The 26,244-nt window shown below is 40.3% G+C and overlaps 1 protein-coding gene across 3 annotated transcripts in view; it reads left to right on the forward strand.

Moving 5' to 3' along the window:
- The window catches only part of AFG1L (AFG1 like ATPase), a 763,812-nt gene that overhangs the window by 562,667 nt on the left and 174,901 nt on the right, over nt 1–26,244 (forward strand). For all 3 annotated transcript variants that reach the window (XM_053710609.1, XM_053710610.1, XM_053710611.1), the window contains one exon: nt 1,186–1,268. In XM_053710609.1, coding sequence (XP_053566584.1) covers nt 1,186–1,268 — 83 coding nt within the window. The remainder of the gene's footprint in view (nt 1–1,185; nt 1,269–26,244) is intronic.

Here is a 26,244-nt window from a genome sequence, read left to right on the forward strand (position 1 = left end):
CTTGGGTATTGTTTTCCCAAAAGTTTTGAATGCAGCTGTGGACTCTCTCCATTTAAGAAGAAAAACATAAATTATGCTTACCTGATTTCCTTTTCTTCTGATGGAGAGAGTCCACAGCTCCCCACCCGTAATTTTATATGGGGCGTCCTTATATTCTTCTGGCACTTTTCACCCTGATTTTCCTTCTACTGTTCCTTGTTCCTCGACAGAATGACTGGGGGATGAGGGGAGTGGGAGGAGTATTTAAGCCTTTGGCTGGGTTGTCTTTGCCTCCTCCTGGTGGCCAGGTTCTTATTTCCCAAAAGTAATGAATGCAGCTGTGGACTCTCTCCATCAGAAGAAAAGGAAATTATCAGGTAAACATAATTTAATGTTTTTGAAGCTTCTACTTTCTAGTTGGGCAACAAATGTTCTCTTTGTAGTTTTGGGATGTGTATTTGGTCAGAAAGATGGGGGGTTTGATTTCTGAGTCTAGCTTCAGAATCTTGCCAAAATGGATTTGCATTTAGCAATGTTCTAAGCATTTCATATAATATTGAAATATTAGCTATATTATTTGTTGATATATATATATATATATATATGTATGTGCGTGTATATATATATATATATATATATCAATTAAATATCACTCACCAATACCCTGACACTTAGTATTCTTAGTTGAAAGGTTAATCTAAGTAGGCTCATATGCTAATTTCTAAGGCCTTGTCTGAATGCATTTTACAGTTTTTGTTTTACAGCTTGAGGGCGTTAGTTTATGTGAGCCATATAGATAACATTGTGCTCACACCCGTGCAGTTACTTATGAGAGGACACTGATTGGCTAAAATGCAAGTCTGTCAAAAGAACTGAAATAAGGGGGCAGTCTGCAGAGGCTTAGATACAAAGTAATCACAGAGGTAAAAAGTGTATTACTATAACCTTGTTGGTTATGCAAAACTGTGGAATGGGTAATAAAGGGATTATCTATTATTTTTAAACAATAAAAATTCTGTAGTAGACTGTCCCTTTAATTATCAGAATATATATGTGTGTGTATGTGTGTGTGTATATATATATATATATATATATATATATATATATATATATATCAATCATTGGCATATATTTCAAAAGTATGCCAACGAATAAAAAGGTTATGGTACCACAGGCATAAAACCCAAGTCCTTTGTTTCTTTATAGGAATACTGCAGTACTGTTCAACTGGACTCTGGAATTGACTACAGGAAAAGAGTTATGTCTGCTGCTGGAAAAATATACTACCTGTAAGGTTTTTGTTGTTATGTTTTTTTAAGGCCATAGTCCAGGGATGTTAATTTTTTTTTTATATGGCCATTTTGGTTGTTATTTCCCCTCAGAAGACCAGTAAGCAAATTTTAAAGGATATTAAAAAAAATAAAAAAAAATTACATACTTTTTATATAAACAAATTCACAATGGTTTTAGAATGGTGTGTAGTATTGCACAAGTTCCACAAAACGGATGTACACACACACACTCTCACTCTCTCTTTCTCTCTGTGTAGGATCTGACTAGAAAGGACAGGAATGAAACTCCTCTTTTAAAGGGGGATATGAGATATATTTATATATATATATATATATATATATATATATATATATATATATAATTATTTTTTTCATGATTCAGAGCATGTAATTTTAAGCAACTTTCTAATTCACTACTAGTATCAATATTTCTTCATTCTCTTGGTATCTATTTGAAAAAGCAGGAATGTAAGCTTAGGAGTTGGCCCATTTTTGGTTCAACACCCTGGGTAGCACTTGCTGATTGGTGGCTACATTTAGCAACCAATCAGCAAACGCTACCCAGGTACTAAACCAAAAATGGGCACATTCATGCTTTTTCAAATCAGATACCAAGAGAGTAAAGTAAATTTGATAATAGGAGTAAATTTAGAAAGTTGCTTAACATTGCATTCTCTATCTGAATCATGCACAAAAAAATGGGTTTCATATCCCTTTAACTGCAGATATAATCTGTATGCATGTTTATTGCAAATAATAAAAAAAAAGTAGTTGAGTGGGCCAGCTGTGCCACTGTAATGTCATGCAACTATGTCCAAGTAGCATTAAGTGCCATTGAAAGGTTGCAAACCATCTTCATAGCAAAGTCACAAACATTATACAACATGGGGTGGTATGAGGCATTCATTAAGATAGTTTTGTTGTAGTGACTACATGTTGGCATCATATTAAACATAAAGTACAAAACAACACATATTTATAATTATTTATAGTATTTTTACTATTAGTATTGTTATTATTTCTTCATGTCATGTGTACAATTGAAATCAATGTATACACACATATATATATATATATATATATATATATATATATATATATATATATATTCTGCGTAAAAAAAGATTTCAGGGGGTGATAGTTCTAACTGGTTATTTACAGAATTAAGAGATTATTGTAAATTTACAACAACAAGATTATTAGAAGACTCATTATCACATGCCACAAAAACATGTAGCTTTCTAATTGTAGGGGGGAAAAACTAAAAATGTGTTCATTTGGCATCTTCTGATTCAGCTAAGACCAAATATGTATGAGTTTTTTTTATTTGTTTTTATCATTTTAAGGTCTTTATCTGCAGCTATGTATATCATGTGCTAAAATGATGCAATGGAGTATCTCTCATTTGTTACAGCAGAACCTCCCAAGTTCTCATAATTTATCCCCAAACTATATCTGTTTAAAAAACAGACAACCCAATGTATTGATCTAGGCCTCTTTTCATGTGACCAGTTGTCAGTCAAATGTGTGCCAAATGAGAACATATAAAAAAAATCATTAGGTTTTTCACAAACTAGGTTTCTCACTGAAATTATTTGAAAACATCTTGTCTTCTCTCTTCTAAAAGAGGATTTTTAGACACATTCTGACAAAGGGTGCAGGGCCCATTTGGAATGGTAAAACGGCTTTAATTCTTAAAATTGACCCCAAAGCTTTATATATTTATAAAGAAGACAACCCAAGGTATTGATCTAGGCCAATTTTGTCATATTTTTTAATGCGACCAATTGGCAGTCAGATGTTGTGCCAAATGCAGTCATATAACACAACATAATTTATTCTTAACTGGTCAATTCCTTTCTTTCTTCGTTGTGAGAGTCTATGATTCATTAATGTTGGGAATTCATGACCTGGCCACCAGGATAGGGCAAAGACACCCTACAAAAATAGCTTAAATATCCCTCCCACTTCCTGTTCCCTCTAAGTATTACATATAGCCAAGAAATAGAATAAAGAAGTAAGAAAGATAGTAGGGTACAGAGGTGCAAACTAAAATGCTGCCACTAAGGAAATTGGGTGGGTTTGTGGACTCTCACCACCAAGAAAGAAAGGAATTTATCAGGTAAGAATAAATCTTTCATATAGGTACCACAATCCATTTCTCCTGGGAATTACCTTTCTTTCATGTAATTAACAAGAGTCCATGAGCTAGTGACGTATGGGATATACATTCCTACCAGGAGGGGCAAAGTTTCCCAAACCTTAAAATGCCTATAAATACACCCCTCACCACACCCACAAATCAGTTTTACAAACTTTGCCTCCAAGGGAGGTGGTGAAGTAAGTTTGTGCTAGATTCTACGTTGATATGCGCTCCGCAGCAAGTTGGAGCCCGGTTTTCCTCTCAGCGTGCAGTGAATGTCAGAGGGATGTGAGGAGAGTATTGCCTATTGAATGCAGTGATCTCCTTCTACGGGGTCTATTTCATAAGGTTCTCTGTTATCGGTCGTAGAGATTCATCTCTTACCTCCCTTTTCAGATCGACGATATACTCTTATATTTACCATTTCCTCTACTGATTCTCGTTTCAGTACTGGTTTGGCTTTCTACAAACATGTAGATGAGTGTCCTGGGGTAAGTAAGTCTTATTTTCTGTGACACTCTAAGCTATGGTTGGGCACTTTATTTATAAAGTTCTAAATATATGTATTCAAACATTTATTTGCCTTGACTCAGAATGTTCAACTTTCCTTATTTCCAGACAGTCAGTTTCATATTTGGGATTATGCTTTAATTATCATATTTTTTCTTACCTCAAAAATTTGACTTTTTCCCTGTGGGCTGTTAGGCTCGCGGGGGCTGAAAATGCTTCATTTTATTGCGTCATTTTTGGCGCGGACTTTTTTGGCGCAAAAATTCATTTCCGTTTCCGGCGTCATACGTGTCGCCGGAAGTTGCGTCATTTTTTGACGTTATTTTGCGCCAAAAATGTCGGCGTTCCGGATGTTGCGTCATTTTTGGCGCAAAAAGCATTTAGGCGCCAAATAATGTGGGCGTCTTTTTTGGCGCCAAAAAATATGGGCGTCGCTTTTGTCTCCACATTATTTCAGTCTCATTTTTCATTTGCTTCTGGTTGCTAGAAGCTTGATGTTTGGCATTTTTTTCCCATTCCTGAAACTGTCTTATAAGGAATTTGATCTATTTTGCTTTATATGTTGTTTTTTCTCTTACATATTGCAAGATGTCTCACGTTGCATCTGAGCCAGAAGATACTACAGGAAAACCTCTGCCTGCTGGATCTACCAAAGCTAAGTGTATCTGCTGTAAACTTTTGGTAGCTATTCCTCCAGCTGTTGTTTGTATTAAATGTCATGACAAACTTGTTAATGCAGATAATATTTCCTTTAGTGATGTACCATTGCCTGTTGCAGTTCCCTCAACATCTAAGGTGCAGAATGTTCCTGATAACATAAGAGATTTTGTTTCTGAATCCATAAAGAAGGCTTTGTCTGTTATTTCTCCTTCTAGTAAACGTAAAAAGTCTTTTAAATCTTCTCTTTCTACAGATGAATTTTTAAATGAACACCATCATTCTGATTCTTTGGACTCTTCTGGTTCAGAGGATTCTGTCTCAGAGATTGATGCTGATAAATCTTCATATTTATTTAAGATGGAATTTATTCGCTCTTTACTTAAAGAAGTACTAATTGCTTTAGAAATAGAGGATTCTAGTCCTCTTGATACTAATTCTATACGTTTAGATAAGGTTTTTAAAGCTCCTGCGGTTATTCCAGAAGTCTTTCCTATTCCTAATGCTATTTCTGCAGTAATTGCTAAGGAATGGGATAGATTGGGTAATTCATTTACTCCTTCTAAACGTTTTAAGCAATTATATCCTGTTCCGCCTGACAGGTTAGAATTTTGGGACAAAATCCCTAAAGTTGATGGGGCTATTTCTACCCTTGCTAAACGTACTACCATTCCTACATCAGATGGTACCTCGTTTAAGGATCCTTTAGATAGAAAAATTGAATCTTTTCTAAGAAAAGCTTATCTATGTTCAGGTAATCTTCTTAGACCTGCTATATCATTGGCTGATGTTGCTGCAGCTTCAACTTTTTGGTTGGAAACTCTAGCGCAACAAGTAACAAATCGTGATTCTCATGATATTATTATTCTTCTCCAGCATGCTAATAATTTCATCTGTGATGCCATTTTTGATATTATTAGAGTTGATGTTAGATTTATGTCTCTGGCTATTTTAGCCAGAAGAGCTTTATGGCTTAAGACTTGGAATGCTGATATGGCTTCTAAATCAACTCTACTTTCCATTTCTTTCCAGGGAAACAAATTATTTGGTTCTCAGTTGGATTCTATTATTTCAACTGTTACTGGTGGGAAAGGAACTTTTTTACCACAGGATAAAAAGTCTAAAGGTAAAAACAGGGCTAACAATCGTTTTCGATCCTTTCGTTTCAACAAAGAACAAAAGCCTGATCCTTCGTCCTCAGGAGCAGTTTCAGTTTGGAAACCATCTCCAGTCTGGAATAAATCCAAGCCTGCTAGAAAGGCAAAGCCTGCTTCTAAGTTCACATGAAGGTACGGCCCTCATTCCAGTTCCGCTGGTAGGGGGCAGGTTACGTTTTTTCAAAGAAATTTGGATCAATTCTGTTCACAATCTTTGGATTCAGAACATTGTTTCAGAAGGGTACAGAATTGGTTTCAAGATGAGACCTCCTGCAAAGAGATTTTTTCTTTCCCATGTCCCAGTAAATCCAGTGAAAGCTCAAGCATTTCTGAATTGTGTTTCAGATCTAGAGTTGGCTGGAGTAATTATGCCAGTTCCAGTTCCGGAACAGGGGATGGGGTTTTATTCAAATCTCTTCATTGTACCAAAGAAGGAGAATTCCTTCAGACCAGTTCTGGATCTAAAATTATTGAATCGCTATGTAAGGATACCAACGTTCAAGATGGTAACTGTAAGGACTATATTGCCTTTTGTTCAGCAAGGGAATTATATGTCCACAATAGATTTACAGGATGCATATCTGCATATTCCGATTCATCCAGATCATTATCAGTTCCTGAGATTCTCTTTTCTAGACAAGCATTACCAATTTGTGGCTCTACCGTTTGGCCTTGCTACAGCTCCAAGAATTTTCACAAAGATTCTCGGTGCCCTTCTGTCTGTAATCAGAGAACAGGGTATTGTGGTATTTCCTTATTTGGACGATATCTTGGTACTTGCTCCGTCTTTACATTTAGCAGAGTCTCATACGAATCGACTTGTGTTGTTTCTTCAAGATCATGGTTGGAGGATCAATTTACTAAAAAGTTCTTTGATTCCTCAAACAAGGGTAACCTTTCTGGGTTTCCAGATAGATTCAGTGTCCATGACTCTGTCTTTAACAGACAAGAGAAGTCTAAAATTGATTACAGCTTGTCGAAACCTTCAGTCACAATCATTCCCTTCGGTAGCCTTATGCATGGAAATTCTAGGTCTTATGACTGCTGCATCGGACGCGATCCCCTTTGCTCGTTTTCACATGCGACCTCTTCAGCTCTGTATGCTGAACCAATGGTGCAGGGATTACACGAAGATATCTCAATTAATATCTTTAAAACCGATTGTTCGACACTCTCTAACGTGGTGGACAGATCACCATCGTTTAATTCAGGGGGCTTCTTTTGTTCTTCCGACCTGGACTGTAATTTCAACAGATGCAAGTCTCACAGGTTGGGGAGCTGTGTGGGGATCTCTGACGGCACAAGGAGTTTGGGAATCTCAGGAGGTGAGATTACCGATCAATATTTTGGAACTCCGTGCAATTTTCAGAGCTCTTCAGTTTTGGCCTCTTCTGAAGAGAGAATCGTTCATTTGTTTTCAGACAGACAATGTCACAACTGTGGCATACATCAATCATCAAGGAGGGACTCACAGTCCTCTGGCTATGAAAGAAGTATCTCGAATTTTGGTTTGGGCGGAATCCAGCTCCTGTCTAATCTCTGCGGTTCATATCCCAGGTGTAGACAATTGGGAAGCGGATTATCTCAGTCGCCAAACGTTGCATCCGGGCGAATGGTCTCTTCACCCAGAGGTATTTCTTCAGATTGTTCAATTGTGGGGGCTCCCAGAGATAGATCTGATGGCCTCTCATCTAAACAAGAAACTTCCCAGGTATCTGTCCAGATCCCGGGATCCTCAGGCGGAGGCAGTGGATGCATTATCACTTCCTTGGAAGTATCATCCTGCCTATATCTTTCCGCCTCTAGTTCTTCTTCCAAGAGTAATCTCCAAGATTCTGAGGGAATGCTCGTTTGTTCTGCTAATAGCTCCGGCATGGCCTCACAGGTTTTGGTATGCGGATCTTGTCCGGATGGCATCTTGCCAGCCATGGACTCTTCCGTTAAGACCAGACCTTCTGTCACAAGGTCCTTTTTTCCATCCGGATCTGAAATCCTTAAATTTAAAGGTATGGAGATTGAACGCTTGATTCTTGGTCATAGAGGTTTCTCTGACTCCGTGATTAATACTATGTTACAGGCTCGTAAATCTGTATCTCGAGAGATATATTATAGAGTCTGGAAGACTTATATTTCTTGGTGTCTTTCTCATCATTTTTCTTGGCATTCTTTTAGAATACCGAGAATTTTACAATTTCTTCAGGATGGTTTGGATAAGGGTTTGTCCGCAAGTTCTTTGAAAGGACAAATCTCTGCTCTTTCTGTTCTTTTTCACAGAAAGATTGCTATTCTTCCTGATATTCATTGTTTTGTACAAGCTTTGGTTCGTATAAAACCTGTCATTAAGTCAATTTCTCCTCCTTGGAGTTTGAATTTGGTTCTGGGAGCTCTTCAAGCTCCTCCGTTTGAACCTATGCATTCATTGGACATTAAATTACTTTCTTGGAAAGTTTTGTTCCTTTTGGCTATCTCTTCTGCTAGAAGAGTTTCTGAATTATCTGCTCTTTCATGTGAGTCTCCTTTTCTGATTTTTCATCAGGATAAGGCGGTGTTGCGAACTTCTTTTTGAATTCTTACCTAAAGTTGTGAATTCCAACAACATTAGTAGAGAAATTGTGGTTCCTTCATTATGTCCTAATCCTAAGAATTCTAAGGAGAGATCATTGCATTCTTTGGATGTTGTTAGAGCTTTGAAATATTATGTTGAAGCTACGAAATCTTTCCGTAAGACTTCTAGTCTATTTGTTATCTTTTCCGGTTCTAGGAAAGGCCAGAAAGCTTCTGCCATTTCTTTGGCATCTTGGTTGAAATCTTTAATTCATCTTGCCTATGTTGAGTCGGGTAAAACTCCGCCTCAAAGAATTACAGCTCATTCTACTAGGTCAGTATCTACTTCCTGGGCGTTTAGGAATGAAGCTTCGGTTGACCAGATCTGCAAAGCAGCAACTTGGTCTTCTTTGCATACTTTTACTAAATTCTACCATTTTGATGTATTTTCTTCTTCTGAAGCAGTTTTTGGTAGAAAAGTTCTTCAGGCAGCGGTTTCAGTTTGAATCTTCTGCTTATGTTTTTTGTTAAACTTTATTTTGGGTGTGGATTATTTTCAGCAGGAATTGGCTGTCTTTATTTTATCCCTCCCTCTCTAGTGACTCTTGTGTGGAAAGATCCACATCTTGGGTAGTCATTATCCCATACGTCACTAGCTCATGGACTCTTGTTAATTACATGAAAGAAAACATAATTTATGTAAGAACTTACCTGATAAATTCATTTCTTTCATATTAACAAGAGTCCATGAGGCCCACCCTTTTTTGTGGTGGTTATGATTTTTTTGTATAAAGCACAATTATTCCAATTCCTTATTTTATATGCTTCGCACTTTTTCTTATCACCCCACTTCTTGGCTATTCGTTAAACTGATTTGTGGGTGTGGTGAGGGGTGTATTTATAGGCATTTTAAGGTTTGGGAAACTTTGCCCCTCCTGGTAGGAATGTATATCCCATACGTCACTAGCTCATGGACTCTTGTTAATATGAAAGAAATGAATTTATCAGGTAAGTTCTTACATAAATTATGTTTTCCTGCCACTAGGTGGATGCAAAGATTCCCAAACCTCAGAGCTCTATATAAGCCCTCCCACCTCTATAGTAATCAGTCTTGTCTTTGCCTCCACTGGAGTTAGGAGAAGAATGAAGATGTGCAAGATTGTTTGTTTTATTTTAGGGTTTCCTGGTTAGGACCCTGGAGTTCCCCCTCTTCAGTACTGATTTTGTCATGAGGGTCATATTGGAGTATTAGGCATTAAGCTTATCTTTATCCTTTTTTATTTAAAGGGGGTAAAGACATTCCTTTTTTTACATTTAGTGCAGGAATATTTTTGAGGTAAGTCTTGGGGGCATTTGTATCTCATGGTGGAATCCATTAGGACTGTCTTAGCCAGCTTATTAGTGCTAGCTTATTTAGCACACACATTCTTTGAGCTCAGAGGTATAAATATTTTATTTTATTTTAGGGGTATTGTTATACATATAAAAGTAAAATTTCTCCAACATAGGTGTGTCCGGTCCACGGCGTCATCCTTACTTGTGGGGATATTCTCCTCCCCAACAGGAAATGGCAAAGAGCCCAGCAAAGCTGGTCACATGATCCCTCCTAGGCTCCGCCTTCCCCAGTCATTCTCTTTGCCGTTGTACAGGCAACATCTCCACGGAGATGGCTTAGAGTTTTTTAGTGTTTAACTGTAGTTTTTATTATTCAATCAAGAGTTTGTTATTTTAAAATAGTGCTGGTATGTACTATTTACTCTGAAACAGAAAAGAGATGAAGATTTCTGTTTGTAAGAGGAAAATGATTTTAGCAACCGTTACTAAAATCGATGGCTGTTTCCACACAGGACTGTTGAGAGGAATTAACTTCAGTTGGGGGAAACAGGGAGCAGACTTTTGCTGCTTGAGGTAGACACATTTCTAACAAGACGATGTAATGCTGGAAGCTGTCATTTTCCCTATGGGATCCGGTAAGCCATTTTTATTACATGAAGAGAAAAAAGGGCTTCACAAGGGCTTTTAAGACTGTAGACATTTTCTGGGCTAAAACGATTTATATATAAGCATATTTTATACTCTATAGCCTTGAGGAATTATTTTAATCTTGGGAACTATGTAAAATAACCGGCAGGCACTGTATTGGACACCTTATTCTCTAGGGGCTTTCCCTAATCATAGGCAGAGTCTCATTTTCGCGCCTCTATTGCGCACTTGTTTTTGGGAAGCATGACATGCAGATGCATGTGTGAGGAGCTCTGATACATAGAAAAGACTTTCTGAAGGCGTCATTTGGTATCGTATTCCCCTTTGGGCTTGGTTGGGTCTCAGCAAAGCAGATACCAGGGACTGTAAAGGGGTTAAATATAAAAACGGCTCCGGTTCCGTTATTTTAAGGGTTAAAGCTTCCAAATTTGGTGTGCAATACTTTTAAGGCTTTAAGACACTGTGGTGAAATTTTGGTGAATTTTGAACAATTCCTTCATTACAACTGTGCATGCTAAGTCAGTGGAATGGGGACTATACAGACTTGTCTCCGACGATACAAGTAGATCAGAGGACCAGAGATTCACTCCGCTGGTGGCTGTCCCTGGACAACCTGTCACAGGGGATGAGCTTCCGCAGACCAGAGTGGGTCATTGTCACGACCGACGCCAGTCTGGTGGGCTGGGGCGCGGTCTGGGGACCCCTGAAAGCTCAGGGTCTTTGGTCTCGGGAAGAATCTCTTCTCCCGATAAATATTCTGGAACTGAGAGCGATATTCAATGCTCTCAAGGCTTGGCCTCAGCTAGCAAAGGCCAAGTTCATACGGTTTCAATCAGACAACATGACGACTGTTGCGTACATCAACCATCAGGGGGGAACAAGGAGTTCCCTGGCGATGGAAGAAGTGACCAAAATCATTCAATGGGCGGAGACTCACTCCTGCCACTTGTCTGCAATCCACATCCCAGGAGTGGAAAATTGGGAAGCGGATTTTCTGAGTCGTCAGACATTTCATCCGGGGGAGTGGGAACTCCATCCGGAAATCTTTGCCCAAATTACTCAATTGTGGGGCATTCCAGACATGGATCTGATGGCCTCTCGTCAGAACTTCAAGGTTCCTTGCTACGGGTCCAGATCCAGGGATCCCAAGGCGACTCTAGTAGATGCACTAGTAGCACCTTGGACCTTCAAACTAGCTTATGTATTCCCGCCGTTTCCTCTCATCCCCAGGCTGGTAGCCAGGATCAATCAGGAGAGGGCATCGGTGATCTTGATAGCTCCTGCGTGGCCACGCAGGACTTGGTATGCAGACCTGGTGAATATGTCATCGGCTCCACCATGGAAGCTACCTTTGAGACGAGACCTTCTTGTTCAAGGTCCGTTCGAACATCCGAATCTGGTCTCACTCCAACTGACTGCTTGGAGATTGAACGCTTGATCTTATCAAAGCGAGGGTTCTCAGATTCTGTCATTGATACTCTTGTTCAGGCCAGAAAGCCTGTAACTAGAAAAATCTACCACAAAATATGGAAAAAATATATCTGTTGGTGTGAATCTAAAGGATTCCCTTGGGACAAGGTAAAAATTCCTAAGATTCTATCCTTTCTTCAAGAAGGTTTGGAGAAAGGATTATCTGCAAGTTCTTTGAAGGGACAGATTTCTGCCTTGTCTGTGTTACTTCACAAAAAGCTGGCAGCTGTGCCAGATGTTCAAGCCTTTGTTCAGGCTCTGGTTAGAATCAAGCCTGTTTACAAACATTTGACTCCTCCTTGGAGTCTCAATTTAGTTCTTTCAGTTCTTCAGGGGGTTCCGTTTGAACCCTTACATTCCGTTGATATTAAGTTATTATCTTGGAAAGTTTTGTTTTTGGTTGCAATTTCTTCTGCTAGAAGAGTTTCAGAATTATCTGCTCTGCAGTGTTCTCCTCCTTATCTGGTGTTCCATGCAGATAAGGTGGTTTTACGTACTAAACCTGGTTTCTCCAACATAGGTGTGTCCGGTCCACGGCGTCATCCTTACTTGTGGGATATTCTCCTCCCCAACAGGAAATGGCAAAGAGCCCAGCAAAGCTGGTCACATGATCCCTCCTAGGCTCCGCCTACCCCAGTCATTCTCTTTGCCGTTGTACAGGCAACATCTCCACGGAGATGGCTTAGAGTTTTTTAGTGTTTAACTGTAGTTTTTATTATTCAATCAAGAGTTTGTTATTTTAAAATAGTGCTGGTATGTACTATTTACTCAGAAACAGAAAAGAGATGAAGATTTCTGTTTGTATGAGGAAAATGATTTTAGCACCGTAACTAAAATCCATGGCTGTTCCACACAGGACTGTTGAGAGCAATTAACTTCAGTTGGGGGAACAGTGTGCAGTCTCTTACTGCTTGAGGTATGACACATTCTAACAAGACGATGTAATGCTGGAAGCTGTCATTTTCCCTATGGGATCCGGTAAGCCATGTTTATTAAGATAGTAAATAAGGGCTTCACAAGGGCTTATTAAGACTGTAGACTTTTTCTGGGCTAAATCGATTCATTATTAACACATATTTAGCCTTGAGGAATCATTTATTCTGGGTATTTTGATATGATTATATCGGCAGGCACTGTTTTTGACACCTTATTCTCTAGGGGCTTTCCCTAATCATAGTCAGAGCCTCATTTTCGCGCCGGTATGGCGCACTTGTTTTTGAGGACAGCATGGCATGCAGCTGCATGTGTGTGGAGCTCTGATACATAGAAAAGTCTTTCTGAAGGCATCATTTGGTATCGTATTCCCCTTTGGGCTTGGTTGGGTCTCAGCAAAGCAGATTCCAGGGACTGTAAAGGGGTTAAATATAAAAACGGCTCCGGTTCCGTTATTTTAAGGGTTAAAGATTCCAAATTTGGTGTGCAATACTTTTAAGGCTTTAAGACACTGTGGTGAAATTTTGGTGAATTTTGAACAATTCCTTCATACTTTTTCGCAATTGCAGTAATAAAGTGTGTTTAGTTTAAAATTTAAAGTGACAGTAACGGTTTTATTTTAAAACGTTTTTTGTGCTTTGTTATCAAGTTTATGCCTGTTTACAATGTCTGAACTACCAGATAGATTGTGTTCTGACTGTGGGGAAACCAAGGTTCCTTCTCATTTAACTATATGTATTTTATGTCATAAAAAAATTTAGTAAAAATGATGCCCAAGATGATTCCTCAAGTGAGGGGAGTAAGCATGGTACTGCATCATCCCCTCCTTCGTCTACACCAGTCTTGCCCATACAGGAGGCCCCTAGTACATCTAGTGCGCCAATACTCCTTACTATGCAACATTTAACGGCTGTAATGGATAATTCTATCAAAAACATTTTAGCCAATATGCCCACTTATCAGTGAAAGCGCGACTGCTCTGTTTTAGAAAATTCTGTAGAGCATGAGAACGCTGATGATATGGTTTCTGAAGGGCCCCTACACCAGTCTGAGGGGGCCAGGGAGGTTTTGTCTGAGGGAGAAATTTCAGATTCAGGAAACATTTCTCAATAAGCTGAACCTGATGTGATTACTTTTAAATTTAAGTTGGAACATCTCCGCGCTCTGCTTAAGGAGGTGTTATCCAATTTGGATGATTGTGATTATCTGGTCATTCCAGAACCACTATGTAAAATGGAAAAGTTCTTAGAGGCCCCGGGGCCACCCGAAGCTTTTCCTATATCCAAGCGGGTGGCGTACATTGTTAGTAAAGAATGGGACAGGCCCGGTATACCTTTAGTACCTCCCCCCATATTTATAAAATTGTTTTCCTATACTCGACCCCAGAAAGGACTGATGGCAGACAGTCCCCAAGGTCGAGGGGGCGGTTTCTACTCTACACAAGCGCGCCACTATACCCATAGAAGATAGTTGTGCTTTCCAAGATCCTATGGATAAAAAATTAGAAGGTCTGCTAAAGATGTTTGTTCAGCAAGGTTCCCTTCTACAACCAATTGCATGCATTGTCCCTGTCACTGCAGCCGCGTGTTTCTAGTTTGATGAGCTAGGAAAGGCGATTATTAGTAATTCTTCTTCTTATGAGGAGATTATGGACAGAATTCGTGCTCTTAAATTGGCTAATTCTTTCACCCTAGACGCCACCTTGCAATTGGCTAGGTTAGCGGCGAAAAAATTCTGGGTTTGCTATTGTGGCGCAGAGCGCTTTGGTTAAAATCTTGGGCAGCGGATGCGTCTTCCAAGAACAAATTGCTTGACATTCCTTTCAAGGGGAAAACACTCTTTGGCCCTGACTTGAAAGAGATTATCTCTGATATCACTGGGGGCAAGGGCCACGCCCTTCCTCAGGATAGGTCTTTTCAAGACCAAAAATAAACCTAAGTTTCGTCCCTTTCGCAGAAACGGATCAGCCCCAAGGGCTACGTCCTCTAAGCAGGAAGGTAATACTTCTCAAGCCAATCCAGCCTGGAGACCTATGCAAGGCTGGAACAAAGGAAAGCAGGCCAGGAAACCTGCCACTGCTACCAAGACAGCATGAAATGCGGGCCCCCGATCCGGGACCGGATCTGGTGGGGGGCAGACTCTCTCTCTTCGCTCAGGCTGGGGCAAGAGATGTTCTGGATCCTTGGGCGCTAGAAATAGTCTCCCAAGGTTATTCTCTGGAGTTCAAGGGGCTTCCTCCAAGGGGGAGGTTCCACAGGTCTCAGTTGTCTTCAGATCACATAAGAAGACAGGCATTCTTACATTGGGTAGAAGACCTGCTAAAAATGGGAGTGATTCATCCTGTTCCATTAGGAGAACAAGGGATGGGGTTCTACTCCAATCTGTTCATAGTTCCCAAAAAAGAGGGAACGTTCAGACCAATCTTAGATCTCAAGATCTTGAACAAGTTTCTCAAGGTTCCATCGTTCAAGATGGAAACCATTCGAACACTCCTTCCTTCCATCCAGGAAGGTCAATTCATGACCAAGGTGGATTTCAAGGATGCGTATCTACATATTCCTATCCACAAGGAACATCATCGGTTCCTAAGGTTTAAATTCCTGGACAAGCATTTCCAGTTCGTGGCGTTTTCTTTCGGATTAGCCACTGCTCCTAGGATTTTCTCATAGGTACTAGGGTCCCTTCTGGCGGTGCTAAGACCAAGGGGCATTGCTGTAGTACCTTACTTGGACGACATTCTGATTCGAGCGTCGTCCCTTCCTCAAGTAAAGGCTCACACGGACATTGTCCTGGCCTTTCTCAGATCTCACGGATGGAAAGTGAACGTGGAAAAGAGTTCTCTATCTCCGTCAACGAGGGTTCCCTTCTTGGGAACTATAATAGACTCCTTAGAAATGAGGATTTTTCTGACAGAAGCCAGAAAAACAAAACTTCTAGACTCTTGTCGGATGCTTCATTCCGTTCCTCTTCCTTCCATAGCGCAGTGCATGGAAGTGATAGGTTTGATGGTAGCGGCAATGGACATAGTTCCTTTTGTGCGCATTCATCTAAGACCATTACAACTGTTCATGCTCAGTCAGTGGAATGGGGACTATTCAGACTTGTCTCCGAAGATACAAGTAAATCAGAGGACCAGAGACTCATTCCGTTGGTGGCTGTCCCTGGACAACCTGTCACAAGGGATGACCTTCCGCAGACCAGAGTGGGTCATTGTCACGACCGACGCCAGTCTGATGGGCTGGGGCGCGGTCTGGGGATCCCTGAAAGCTCAGGGTCTTTGGTCTCGGGTAGAATCTCTTCTACCGATAAATATTCTGGAACTGAGAGCGATATTCAATGCTCTCAAAGCTTGGCCTCAGCTAGCGAGGGCCAAGTTCATACATCAACCATCAGGGGGGAACAAGGAGTTCCCTAGCGATGGAAGAAGTGACCAAAATCATTCTATGGGCGGAGTCTCACTCCTGCCACCTGTCTGCTATCCACATCCCAGGAGTGGAAAATTGGGAAGCGGATTTTCTGAGTCGTCAGACATTGCATCCGGGGGAGTGGGAACTCCATCCGGAAATCTTTGCCCAAGTCACTCAACCGTGGGGCATTCCAGACATGGATCTGATGGCCTCTCGTCAGAACTTCAGAGTTCCTTACTACGGGTACAGATCCAGGGATCCCAAGGCGGCTCTAGTGGATGCATTAGTAGCACCTTGGACCTTCAAACTAGCTTATGTGTTCCCGCCGTTTCCTCTCATCCCCAGGCTGGTAGCCAGGATCAATCAGGAGAGGGCGTCGGTGATTTTGATAGCTCCTGCGTGGCCACGCAGGACTTGGTATGCAGATCTGGTGAATATGTCATCGGCTCCACCATGGAAGCTACCTTTGAGACGAGACCTTCTTGTTCTAGGTCCGTTCGACCCACTCCAGCTGACTGCTTGGAGATTGAACGCTTGATCTTATCAAAGCGAGGGTTCTCAGATTCTGTTATTAATACTCTTGTTCAGGCCTGAAAGCCTGTAACCAGAAAAGTTACCACATAATTTGGTATATCTGTTGGTGTGAATCTGCAGGATTCCCTTGGGACAAGGTTAAGATTCCTAAGAGTCTATCCTTCCTTCGAGAAGGATTGGAAAAAGGATTATCTGCAAGTTCCTTGATGGGACAGATTTCTGCCTTGTCTGTGTTACTTCACAAAAAGCTGGCAGCTGTGCCAGATGTTCTAGCCTTTGTTCAGGCTCTGGTTAGAATCAAGCCTGTTTACAAAATTTTGACTCCTCCTTGGAGTCTCAACCTAGTTCTTTCAGTTCTTTAGGGGGTTCCGTTTGAACCCTTACATTCCGTTGATATTAAGTTATTATCTTGGAAAGTTTTGTTTTTGGTTGCAATTTCTTCTGCTAGAAGAGTTTCAGAATTATCTGCTCTGCAGTGTTCTTCTCCTTATCTGGTGTTCCATGCAGATAAGGTGGTTTTGCGTACTAAACCTGGTTTTCTTCCAAAGGTTGTTTCTAACAAAAACATTAACCAGGAGATAGTTGTGCCTTCTTTGTGTCCTAATCCAGTTTCAAAGAAGGAACGTTTGTTGCACAACTTGGATGTAGTTCGTGCTCTCAAATTTTACTTAGCAGCTACTAAGGATTTCAGACAAACTTTGTCTTTGTTTGTTGTTTATTCTGGTAAACGGAGAGGTCAAAAAGCAACTTCTACCTCTCTCTCCTTCTGGATTAAAAGCATTATCCGATTGGCTTATGAGACTGCCGGACGGCAGCCTCCTGAAAGAATCACAGCTCACTCCACTAGGGCTGTGGCTTCCACATGGGCCTTCAAGAACGAGGCTTCTGTTGATCAGATATGTAAGGCAGTGACTTGGTCTTCACTGCACACTTTTTCTAAATTTTACAAATTTGATACTTTTGCTTCTTCTGAGGCTATTTTTGGGAGAAAGGTTTTGCAAGCCGTGGTGCCTTCCATTTAGGTGACCTGATTTGCTCCCTCCCTTCATCCGTGTCCTAAAGCTTTGGTATTGGTTCCCACAAGTAAGGATGACGCCGTGGACCGGACACACCTATGTTGGAGAAAACAGAATTTATGTTTACCTGATAAATTACTTTCTCCAACGGTGTGTCCGGTCCACGGCCCGCCCTGGTTTTTTTAATCAGGTCTGATAATTTATTTTCTTTAACTACAGTCACCACGGTAACATATGGTTTCTCCTATGCAAATATTCCTCCTTAACGTCGGTCGAATGACTGGGGTAGGCGGAGCCTAGGAGGGATCATGTGACCAGCTTTGCTGGGCTCTTTGCCATTTCCTGTTGGGGAGGAGAATATCCCACAAGTAAGGATGACGCCGTGGACCGGACACACCGTTGGAGAAAGTAATTTATCAGGTAAACATAAATTCTGTTTTTCTTCCGAAAGTTGTTTCTAACAAAAACATTAACCAGGAGATAGTCGTGCCTTCTTTGTGTCCGAATCCAGTTTCAAAGAAGGAACGTTTGTTGCACAATTTGGATGTAGTTCGTGCTCTAAAATTCTATTTAGATGCTACAAAGGATTTTAGACAAACATCTTCTTTGTTTGTTGTTTATTCTGGTAAAAGGAGAGGTCAAAAAGCAACTTCTACCTCTCTCTCTTTTTGGATTAAAAGCATCATCAGATTGGCTTACGAGACTGCCGGACGGCAGCCTCCTGATAGAATCACAGCTCATTCTACTAGGGCTGTGGCTTCCACATGGGCCTTCAAGAACGAGGCTTCTGTTGATCAGATATGTAAGGCAGCGACTTGGTCTTCACTGCACACTTTTACTAAATTTTACAAATTTGATACTTTTGCTTCTTCTGAGGCTATTTTTGGGAGAAAGGTTTTGCAAGCCGTGGTGCCTTCCATCTAGGTGACCTGATTTGCTCCCTCCCTTCATCCGTGTCCTAAAGCTTTGGTATTGGTTCCCACAAGTAAGGATGACGCCGTGGGCCGGACACACCTATGTTGGAGAAAACAGAATTTATGTTTACCTGATAAATTACTTTCTCCAACGGTGTGTCCGGTCCACGGCCCGCCCTGGTTTTTTAATCAGGTCTGATAATTTATTTTCTTTAACTACAGTCACCACGGTATCATATGATTTCTCCTATGCAAATATTCCTCCTTTACGTCGGTCGAATGACTGGGGAAGGCGGAGCCTAGGAGGGATCATGTGACCAGCTTTGCTGGGCTCTTTGCCATTTCCTGTTGGGGAGGAGAATATCCCCACAAGTAAGGATGACGCCGTGGACCGGACACACCGTTGGAGAAAGTAATTTATCAGGTAAACATAAATTCTGTTTTTGCGGGGGTTTTCTCTTGTTAAGTGTGTTCAGTCCACGGGTCATCCATTACTTATGGGATATATTCTCCTCCCCAACAGGAAGTTGCAAGAGGATCACCCAAGCAGAGCTGCTATATAGCTCCTCCCCTCACATGTCATATCCAGTCATTCTCTTGCAACCCTCAACAAAGAAGGAGGTCGCGGGAGGAGTTGGAGTTTTTACTTAATTATTCTTCAATCAAAAGTTTGTTATTTTAAATGGCACCGGAGTGTGCTGTTTTTTTCTATCTCAGGCAGTATTTGGAAGAAGAAACTGCCTGCGTTTTCTATGATCTTAGCAGGCGTAACTAAGATCCACTGGCTGTTCTCGACATTCTGAGGAGTGGGGTAACTTCAGAACATGGGAATAGCATGCGGGGTCCACCACAAATGAGGTATGTGCAGTACAATATTTTCTGGGAATGGAATTGACTAAGAAAATACTGCTGTTACCCGTATGATGTAAGTACAGCCTTAAATGCAGTAGTAGTGACTGGTATCAGGCTGATAAATGTATGCACAGTAGAGTTATTTTCTAGGGACTAGAATTTGACTGTGAAGATACTGTTAATACTGAAATAATGTTTAAGCCTTATCTGCAGTGGTAGCGACTGGTTGCAGGCTTAGTAATAACTTTGCATGACATTTAAAGAAGTTTATTTTCAAAACGTTTACTGGCATGTTATTCGTTTTGTGAGGTACTTTGGTGATAAATCCTTTGGGCATGAATTTTTTTCCACATGGCTAACGTATATTTTCTGCATAGAAACCGTTATATCAGGTCTCCCACTGTAAATGAGCGGGAGGGGCCTCTTTTTAGCGCCTTGTTGCGCAGTTAAAATTCTAGCACAGTCTTCCTGCTTCTTCCTCCTTGATCCAGGACGTCTCTAGAGAGCTCAGGGGTCTTCAAAATTCAATTTGAGGGAGGTAATCAGTCACAGCAGACCTGTGACAGTGTGTTAGACTGTGATAAAAACGTTTTATATTAATTTGATATCCGTTTTTTTGGGTACTGAGGGGTTAATCATCCGGTTGCTAATGGGTGCAATCCTCTGCTAATTAATACATTTAAAGAATTGTTGACTATAACTGAATTATTCTTTAGTTGCTCAACTGTGTTTCTTTCATGTAATTAGCAAGAGTCCATGAGCTAGTGACGTATGGGATATACATTCCTACCAGGAGGGGCAAAGTTTCCCAAACCTCAAAATGCCTATAAATACACCCCTCACCACACCCACAATTCAGTTTTTACAAACTTTGCCTCCGATGGAGGTGGTGAAGTAAGTTTGTGCTAGATTCTACGTTGATATGCGCTCCGCAGCAAGTTGGAGCCCGGTTTTCCTCTCAGCGTGCAGTGAATGTCAGAGGGATGTGAGGAGAGTATTGCCTATTTGAATGCAGTGATCTCCTTCTACGGGGTCTATTTCATAGGTTCTCTGTTATCGGTCGTAGAGATTCATCTCTTACCTCCCTTTTCAGATCGACGATATACTCTTATATATACCATTACCTCTACTGATTCTCGTTTCAGTACTGGTTTGGCTATCTGCTATATGTAGATGAGTGTCCTGGGGTAAGTAAGTCTTATTTTCTGTGACACTCCAAGCTATGGTTGGGCACTTTGTTTATAAAGTTCTAAATATATGTATTCAAACATTTATTTGCCTTGACTCAGAATGTTCAACTTTCCTTATTTTCAGACAGTCAGTTTCATATTTGGGATAATGCATTTTAATTTAACATTTTTCTTACCTTAAAATTTGACTTTTTCCCTGTGGGCTGTTAGGCTCGCGGGGGCTGAAAATGCTTCATTTTATTGCGTCATTCTTGGCGCGGACTTTTTTGGCGCAAAAATTCTATTTCCGTTTCCGGCGTCATACGTGTCGCCGGAAGTTGCGTCATTTTTTGACGTTATTTTGCGCCAAAAATGTCGGCGTTCCGGATGTGGCGTCATTTTTGGCGCCAAAAAGCATTTAGGCGCCAAATAATGTGGGCGTCTTATTTGGCGCGAAAAAATATGGGCGTCGCTTTTGTCTCCACATTATTTAAGTCTCATTTTTTATTGCTTCTGGTTGCTAGAAGCTTGTTCTTTGGCATTTTTTCCCATTCCTGAAACTGTCATTTAAGGAATTTGATCAATTTTGCTTTATATATATGTTGTTTTTTCTCTTACATATTGCAAGATGTCTCACGTTGCATCTGAGTCAGAAGATACTACAGGAAAATCGCTGTCAAGTGCTGAATCTACCAAAGCTAAGTGTATCTGCTGTAAACTTTTGGTAGCTATTCCTCCAGCTGTTGTTTGTATTGATTGTCATGACAAACTTGTTAAAGCAGATAATATTTCCTTTAGTAAAGTACCATTGCCTGTTGCAGTTCCTTCAACATCTAAGGTGCAGAATGTTCCTGATAATATAAGAGATTTTGTTTCTGAATCCATAAAGAAGGCTATGTCTGTTATTTCTCCTTCTAGTAAACGTAAAAAATCTTTTAAAACTTCTCTCCCTACAGATGAATTTTTAAATGAACATCATCATTCTGATTCTGATGATTCCTCTGGTTCAGAGGATTCTGTCTCAGAGGTTGATGCTGATAAATCTTCATATTTATTTAAAATGGAATTTATTCGTTCTTTACTTAAAGAAGTACTAATTGCTTTAGAAATAGAGGATTCTAGTCCTCTTGATACTAATTCTAAACGTTTAGATAAGGTATTTAAAGCTCCTGTGGTTATTCCAGAAGTTTTTCCTGTTCCTAATGCTATTTCTGCAGTAATTTCCAAAGAATGGGATAATTTGGGTAATTCATTTACTCCTTCTAAACGTTTTAAGCAATTATATCCTGTGCCGTCTGACAGATTAGAATTTTGGGACAAGATCCCTAAAGTTGATGGGGCTATTTCTACCCTTGCTAAACGTACTACTATTCCTACGTCAGATGGTACTTCGTTTAAGGATCCTCTAGATAGGAAAATTGAATCCTTTCTAAGAAAAGCTTATCTGTGTTCAGGTAATCTTCTTAGACCTGCTATATCTTTGGCTGATGTTGCTGCAGCTTCAACTTTTTGGTTGGAAACTTTAGCACAACAAGTAACACATCGTGATTCTCATGATATTATTATTCTTCTTCAGCATGCTAATAATTTTATCTGTGATGCCATTTTTGATATTATCAGAGTTGATGTCAGGTTTATGTCTCTAGCTATTTTAGCTAGAAGAGCTTTATGGCTTAAAACTTGGAATGCTGATATGGCTTCTAAATCAACTTTACTTTCCATTTCTTTCCAGGGTAACAAATTATTTGGTTCTCAGTTGGATTCCATTATTTCAACTGTTACTGGTGGGAAAGGAACTTTTTTACCACAGGATAAAAAATCTAAAGGTAAAAACAGGGCTAATAATCGTTTTCGTTCCTTTCGTTTCAACAAAGAACAAAAGCCTGATCCTTCATCCTCAGGAGCAGTTTCAGTTTGGAGACCATCTCCAGTCTGGAATAAATCCAAGCCAGCTAGAAAGGCAAAGCCTGCTTCTAAGTCCACATGAAGGTGCGGCCCTCATTCCAGCTCAGCTGGTAGGGGGCAGGTTACGTTTTTTCAAGGAAATTTGGATCAATTCTGTTCACAATCTTTTGATTCAGAGCATTGTTTCAGAAGGGTACAGAATTGGTTTCAAGTTGAGACCTCCTGCAAAGAGATTTTTTCTTTCCCGTGTCCCAGTAAATCCAGTAAAAGCTCAAGCATTTCTGAAATGTGTTTCAGATCTAGAGTTGACTGGAGTAATTATGCCAGTTCCAGTTCCGGAACAGGGGATGGGGTTTTATTCAAATCTCTTCATTGTACCAAAGAAGGAGAATTCTTTCAGACCAGTTCTGGATCTAAAAATATTGAATCGTTATGTAAGGATACCAACGTTCAAGATGGTAACTGTAAGGACTATCTTACCTTTTGTTCAGCAAGGGAATTATATGTCCACAATAGATTTACAGGATGCATATCTGCATATTCCGATTCATCCAGATCATTATCAGTTCCTGAGATTCTCGTTTCTGGACAAGCATTACCAATTTGTGGCTCTGCCGTTTGGCCTAGCTACAGCTCCAAGAATTTTTACAAAGGTTCTCGGTGCCCTGCTGTCTGTAATCAGAGAACAGGGTATTGTGGTATTTCCTTATTTGGACGATATCTTGGTACTTGCTCAGTCTTTACATTTAGCAGAATCTCATACGAATCGACTTGTGTTGTTTCTTCAAGATCATGGTTGGAGGATCAATTTACCAAAAAGTTCTTTGGTTCCTCAGACAAGGGTAACTTTTCTGGGTTTCCAGATGGATTCAGTGTCCATGACTCTGTCTTTAACAGACAAGAGACGTCTAAAGTTGATTGCAGCTTGTCGAAACCTTCAGTCACAATCATTCCCTTCGGTAGCCTTATGCATGGAAATTCTAGGTCTTATGACTGCTGCATCGGACGCGATCCCCTTTGCTCGTTTTCACATGCGACCTCTTCAGCTCTGTATGCTGAAGCAATGGTGCAAGGATTACACGAAGATATCTCAATTAATATTTTTAAAACCGATTGTTCGACACTCTCTAACATGGTGGACAGATCACCATCGTTTAATTCAGGGGGCTTCTTTTGTGCTTCCGACTTGGACTGTAATTTCAACAGATGCAAGTCTCACAGGTTGGTTAGCTGTGTGGGGATCTCTGACGGCACAAGGAGTTTGGGAATCTCAGGAGGTGAGATTACCGATCAATATTTTGGAACTCCGTGCAATTTTCAGAGCTCTTCAGTTTTGGCCTCTTCTGAAGAGAGCATCGTTCATTTGTTTTCAGACAGACAATGTCACAACTGTGGCATACATCAATCATCAAGGAGGGACTCACAGTCCTCTGGCTATGAAAGAAGTATCTCGAATTTTGGTTTGGGCGGAATCCAGCTCCTGTCTAATCTCTGCGGTTCATATCCCAGGTGTAGACAATTGGGAAGCGGATTATCTCAGTCGCCAAACGTTGCATCCGGGCGAATGGTCTCTTCACCCAGAGGTATTTCTTCAGATTGTTCAAATGTGGGAACTTCCAGAAATAGATCTGATGGCGTCCCATCTAAACAAGAAACTTCCCAGGTATCTGTCCAGATCCCGGGATCCTCAGGCGGAGGCAGTGGATGCATTATCTCTTCCTTGGAAGTATCATCCTGCCTATATCTTTCCGCCTCTAGTTCTTCTTCCAAGAGTAATCTCCAAGATTCTGAAGGAATGCTCGTTTGTTCTGCTGGTAGCTCCGGCATGGCCTCACAGGTTTTGGTATGCGGATCTTGTCCGGATGGCCTCTTGCCAACCGTGGACTCTTCCGTTAAGACCAGACCTTCTGTCACAAGGTCCTTTTTTCCATCAGGATCTGAAATCCTTAAATTTAAAGGTATGGAGATTGAACGCTTGATTCTTGGTCAAAGAGGTTTCTCTGACTCTGTGATTAATACTATGTTACAGGCTCGTAAATCTGTATCTCGAGAGATATATTATAGAGTCTGGAAGACTTATATTTCTTGGTGTCTTTCTCATCATTTTTCCTGGCATTCTTTTAGAATACCGAGAATTTTACAGTTTCTTCAGGATGGTTTAGATAAGGGTTTGTCCGCAAGTTCTTTGAAAGGACAAATCTCTGCTCTTTCTGTTCTTTTTCACAGAAAGATTGCTATTCTTCCTGATATTCATTGTTTTGTACAAGCTTTGGTTCGTATAAAACCTGTCATTAAGTCAATTTCTCCTCCTTGGAGTTTGAATTTGGTTCTGGGAGCTCTTCAAGCTCCTCCGTTTGAACCTATGCATTCATTGGACATTAAATTACTTTCTTGGAAAGTTTTGTTCCTTTTGGCCATCTCTTCTGCCAGAAGAGTTTCTGAATTATCTGCTCTTTCTTGTGAGTCTCCTTTTCTGATTTTTCATCAGGATAAGGCGGTGTTGCGAACTTCTTTTGAATTTTTTCCTAAAGTTGTGAATTCCAACAACATTAGTAGAGAAATTGTGGTTCCTTCATTATGTCCTAATCCTAAGAATTCTAAGGAGAAATCGTTGCATTCTTTGGATGTTGTTAGAGCTTTGAAATATTATGTTGAAGCTACGAAATCTTTTCGTAAGACTTCTAGTCTATTTGTTATCTTTTCCGGTTCTAGAAAAGGCCAGAAAGCTTCTGCCATTTCTTTGGCATCTTGGTTGAAATCTTTAATTCATCTTGCCTATGTTGAGTCGGGTAAAACTCCGCCTCAGAGAATTACAGCTCATTCTACTAGGTCAGTTTCTACTTCCTGGGCGTTTAGGAATGAAGCTTCGGTTGACCAGATCTGCAAAGCAGCAACTTGGTCCTCTTTGCATACTTTTACTAAATTCTACCATTTTGATGTATTTTCTTCTTCTGAAGCAGTTTTTGGTAGAAAAGTACTTCAGGCAGCGGTTTCAGTTTGAATCTTCTGCTTATGTTTTTCGTTAAACTTTATTTTGGGTGTGGATTATTTTCAGCAGGAATTGGCTGTCTTTATTTTATCCCTCCCTCTCTAGTGACTCTTGTGTGGAAAGATCCACATCTTGGGTAGTCATTATCCCATACGTCACTAGCTCATGGACTCTTGCTAATTACATGAAAGAAAACATAATTTATGTAAGAACTTACCTGATAAATTCATTTCTTTCATATTAGCAAGTGTCCATGAGGCCCGCCCTTTTTTTGGGGTGGTTATGATTTTTGTATAAAGCACAATTATTCCAATTCCTTATTTTATATGCTTTCGCACTTTTTTATCACCCCACTTCTTGGCTATTCGTTAAACTGAATTGTGGGTGTGGTGAGGGGTGTATTTATAGGCATTTTGAGGTTTGGGAAACTTTGCCCCTCCTGGTAGGAATGTATATCCCATACGTCACTAGCTCATGGACTCTTGCTAATATGAAAGAAATGAATTTATCAGGTAAGTTCTTACATAAATTATGTTTTTTTAAAAGCGCTGCAGCGTTTTTTATATTGCTTGCAAACTTATTGAAAGTATTTTCCAAGCTTGCTAGCTTCATTGCTAGTCTGTTTAAACATGTCTGATACAGAGGAATCTGCTTGTTCATTATGTTTAAAAGCCGTTGTGGAGCCCAATAGAAATATGTGTACCAATTGTATTGATGTTACTTTGAAAAATCAATCTGTACCGCTTAAAAAATTATCACCAGACAACGAGGGGGCAGTTATGCCGTCTAA

Source organism: Bombina bombina, chromosome 4, assembly GCF_027579735.1.
Source record: "Bombina bombina isolate aBomBom1 chromosome 4, aBomBom1.pri, whole genome shotgun sequence".
Taxonomy (NCBI): domain Eukaryota; kingdom Metazoa; phylum Chordata; class Amphibia; order Anura; family Bombinatoridae; genus Bombina; species Bombina bombina.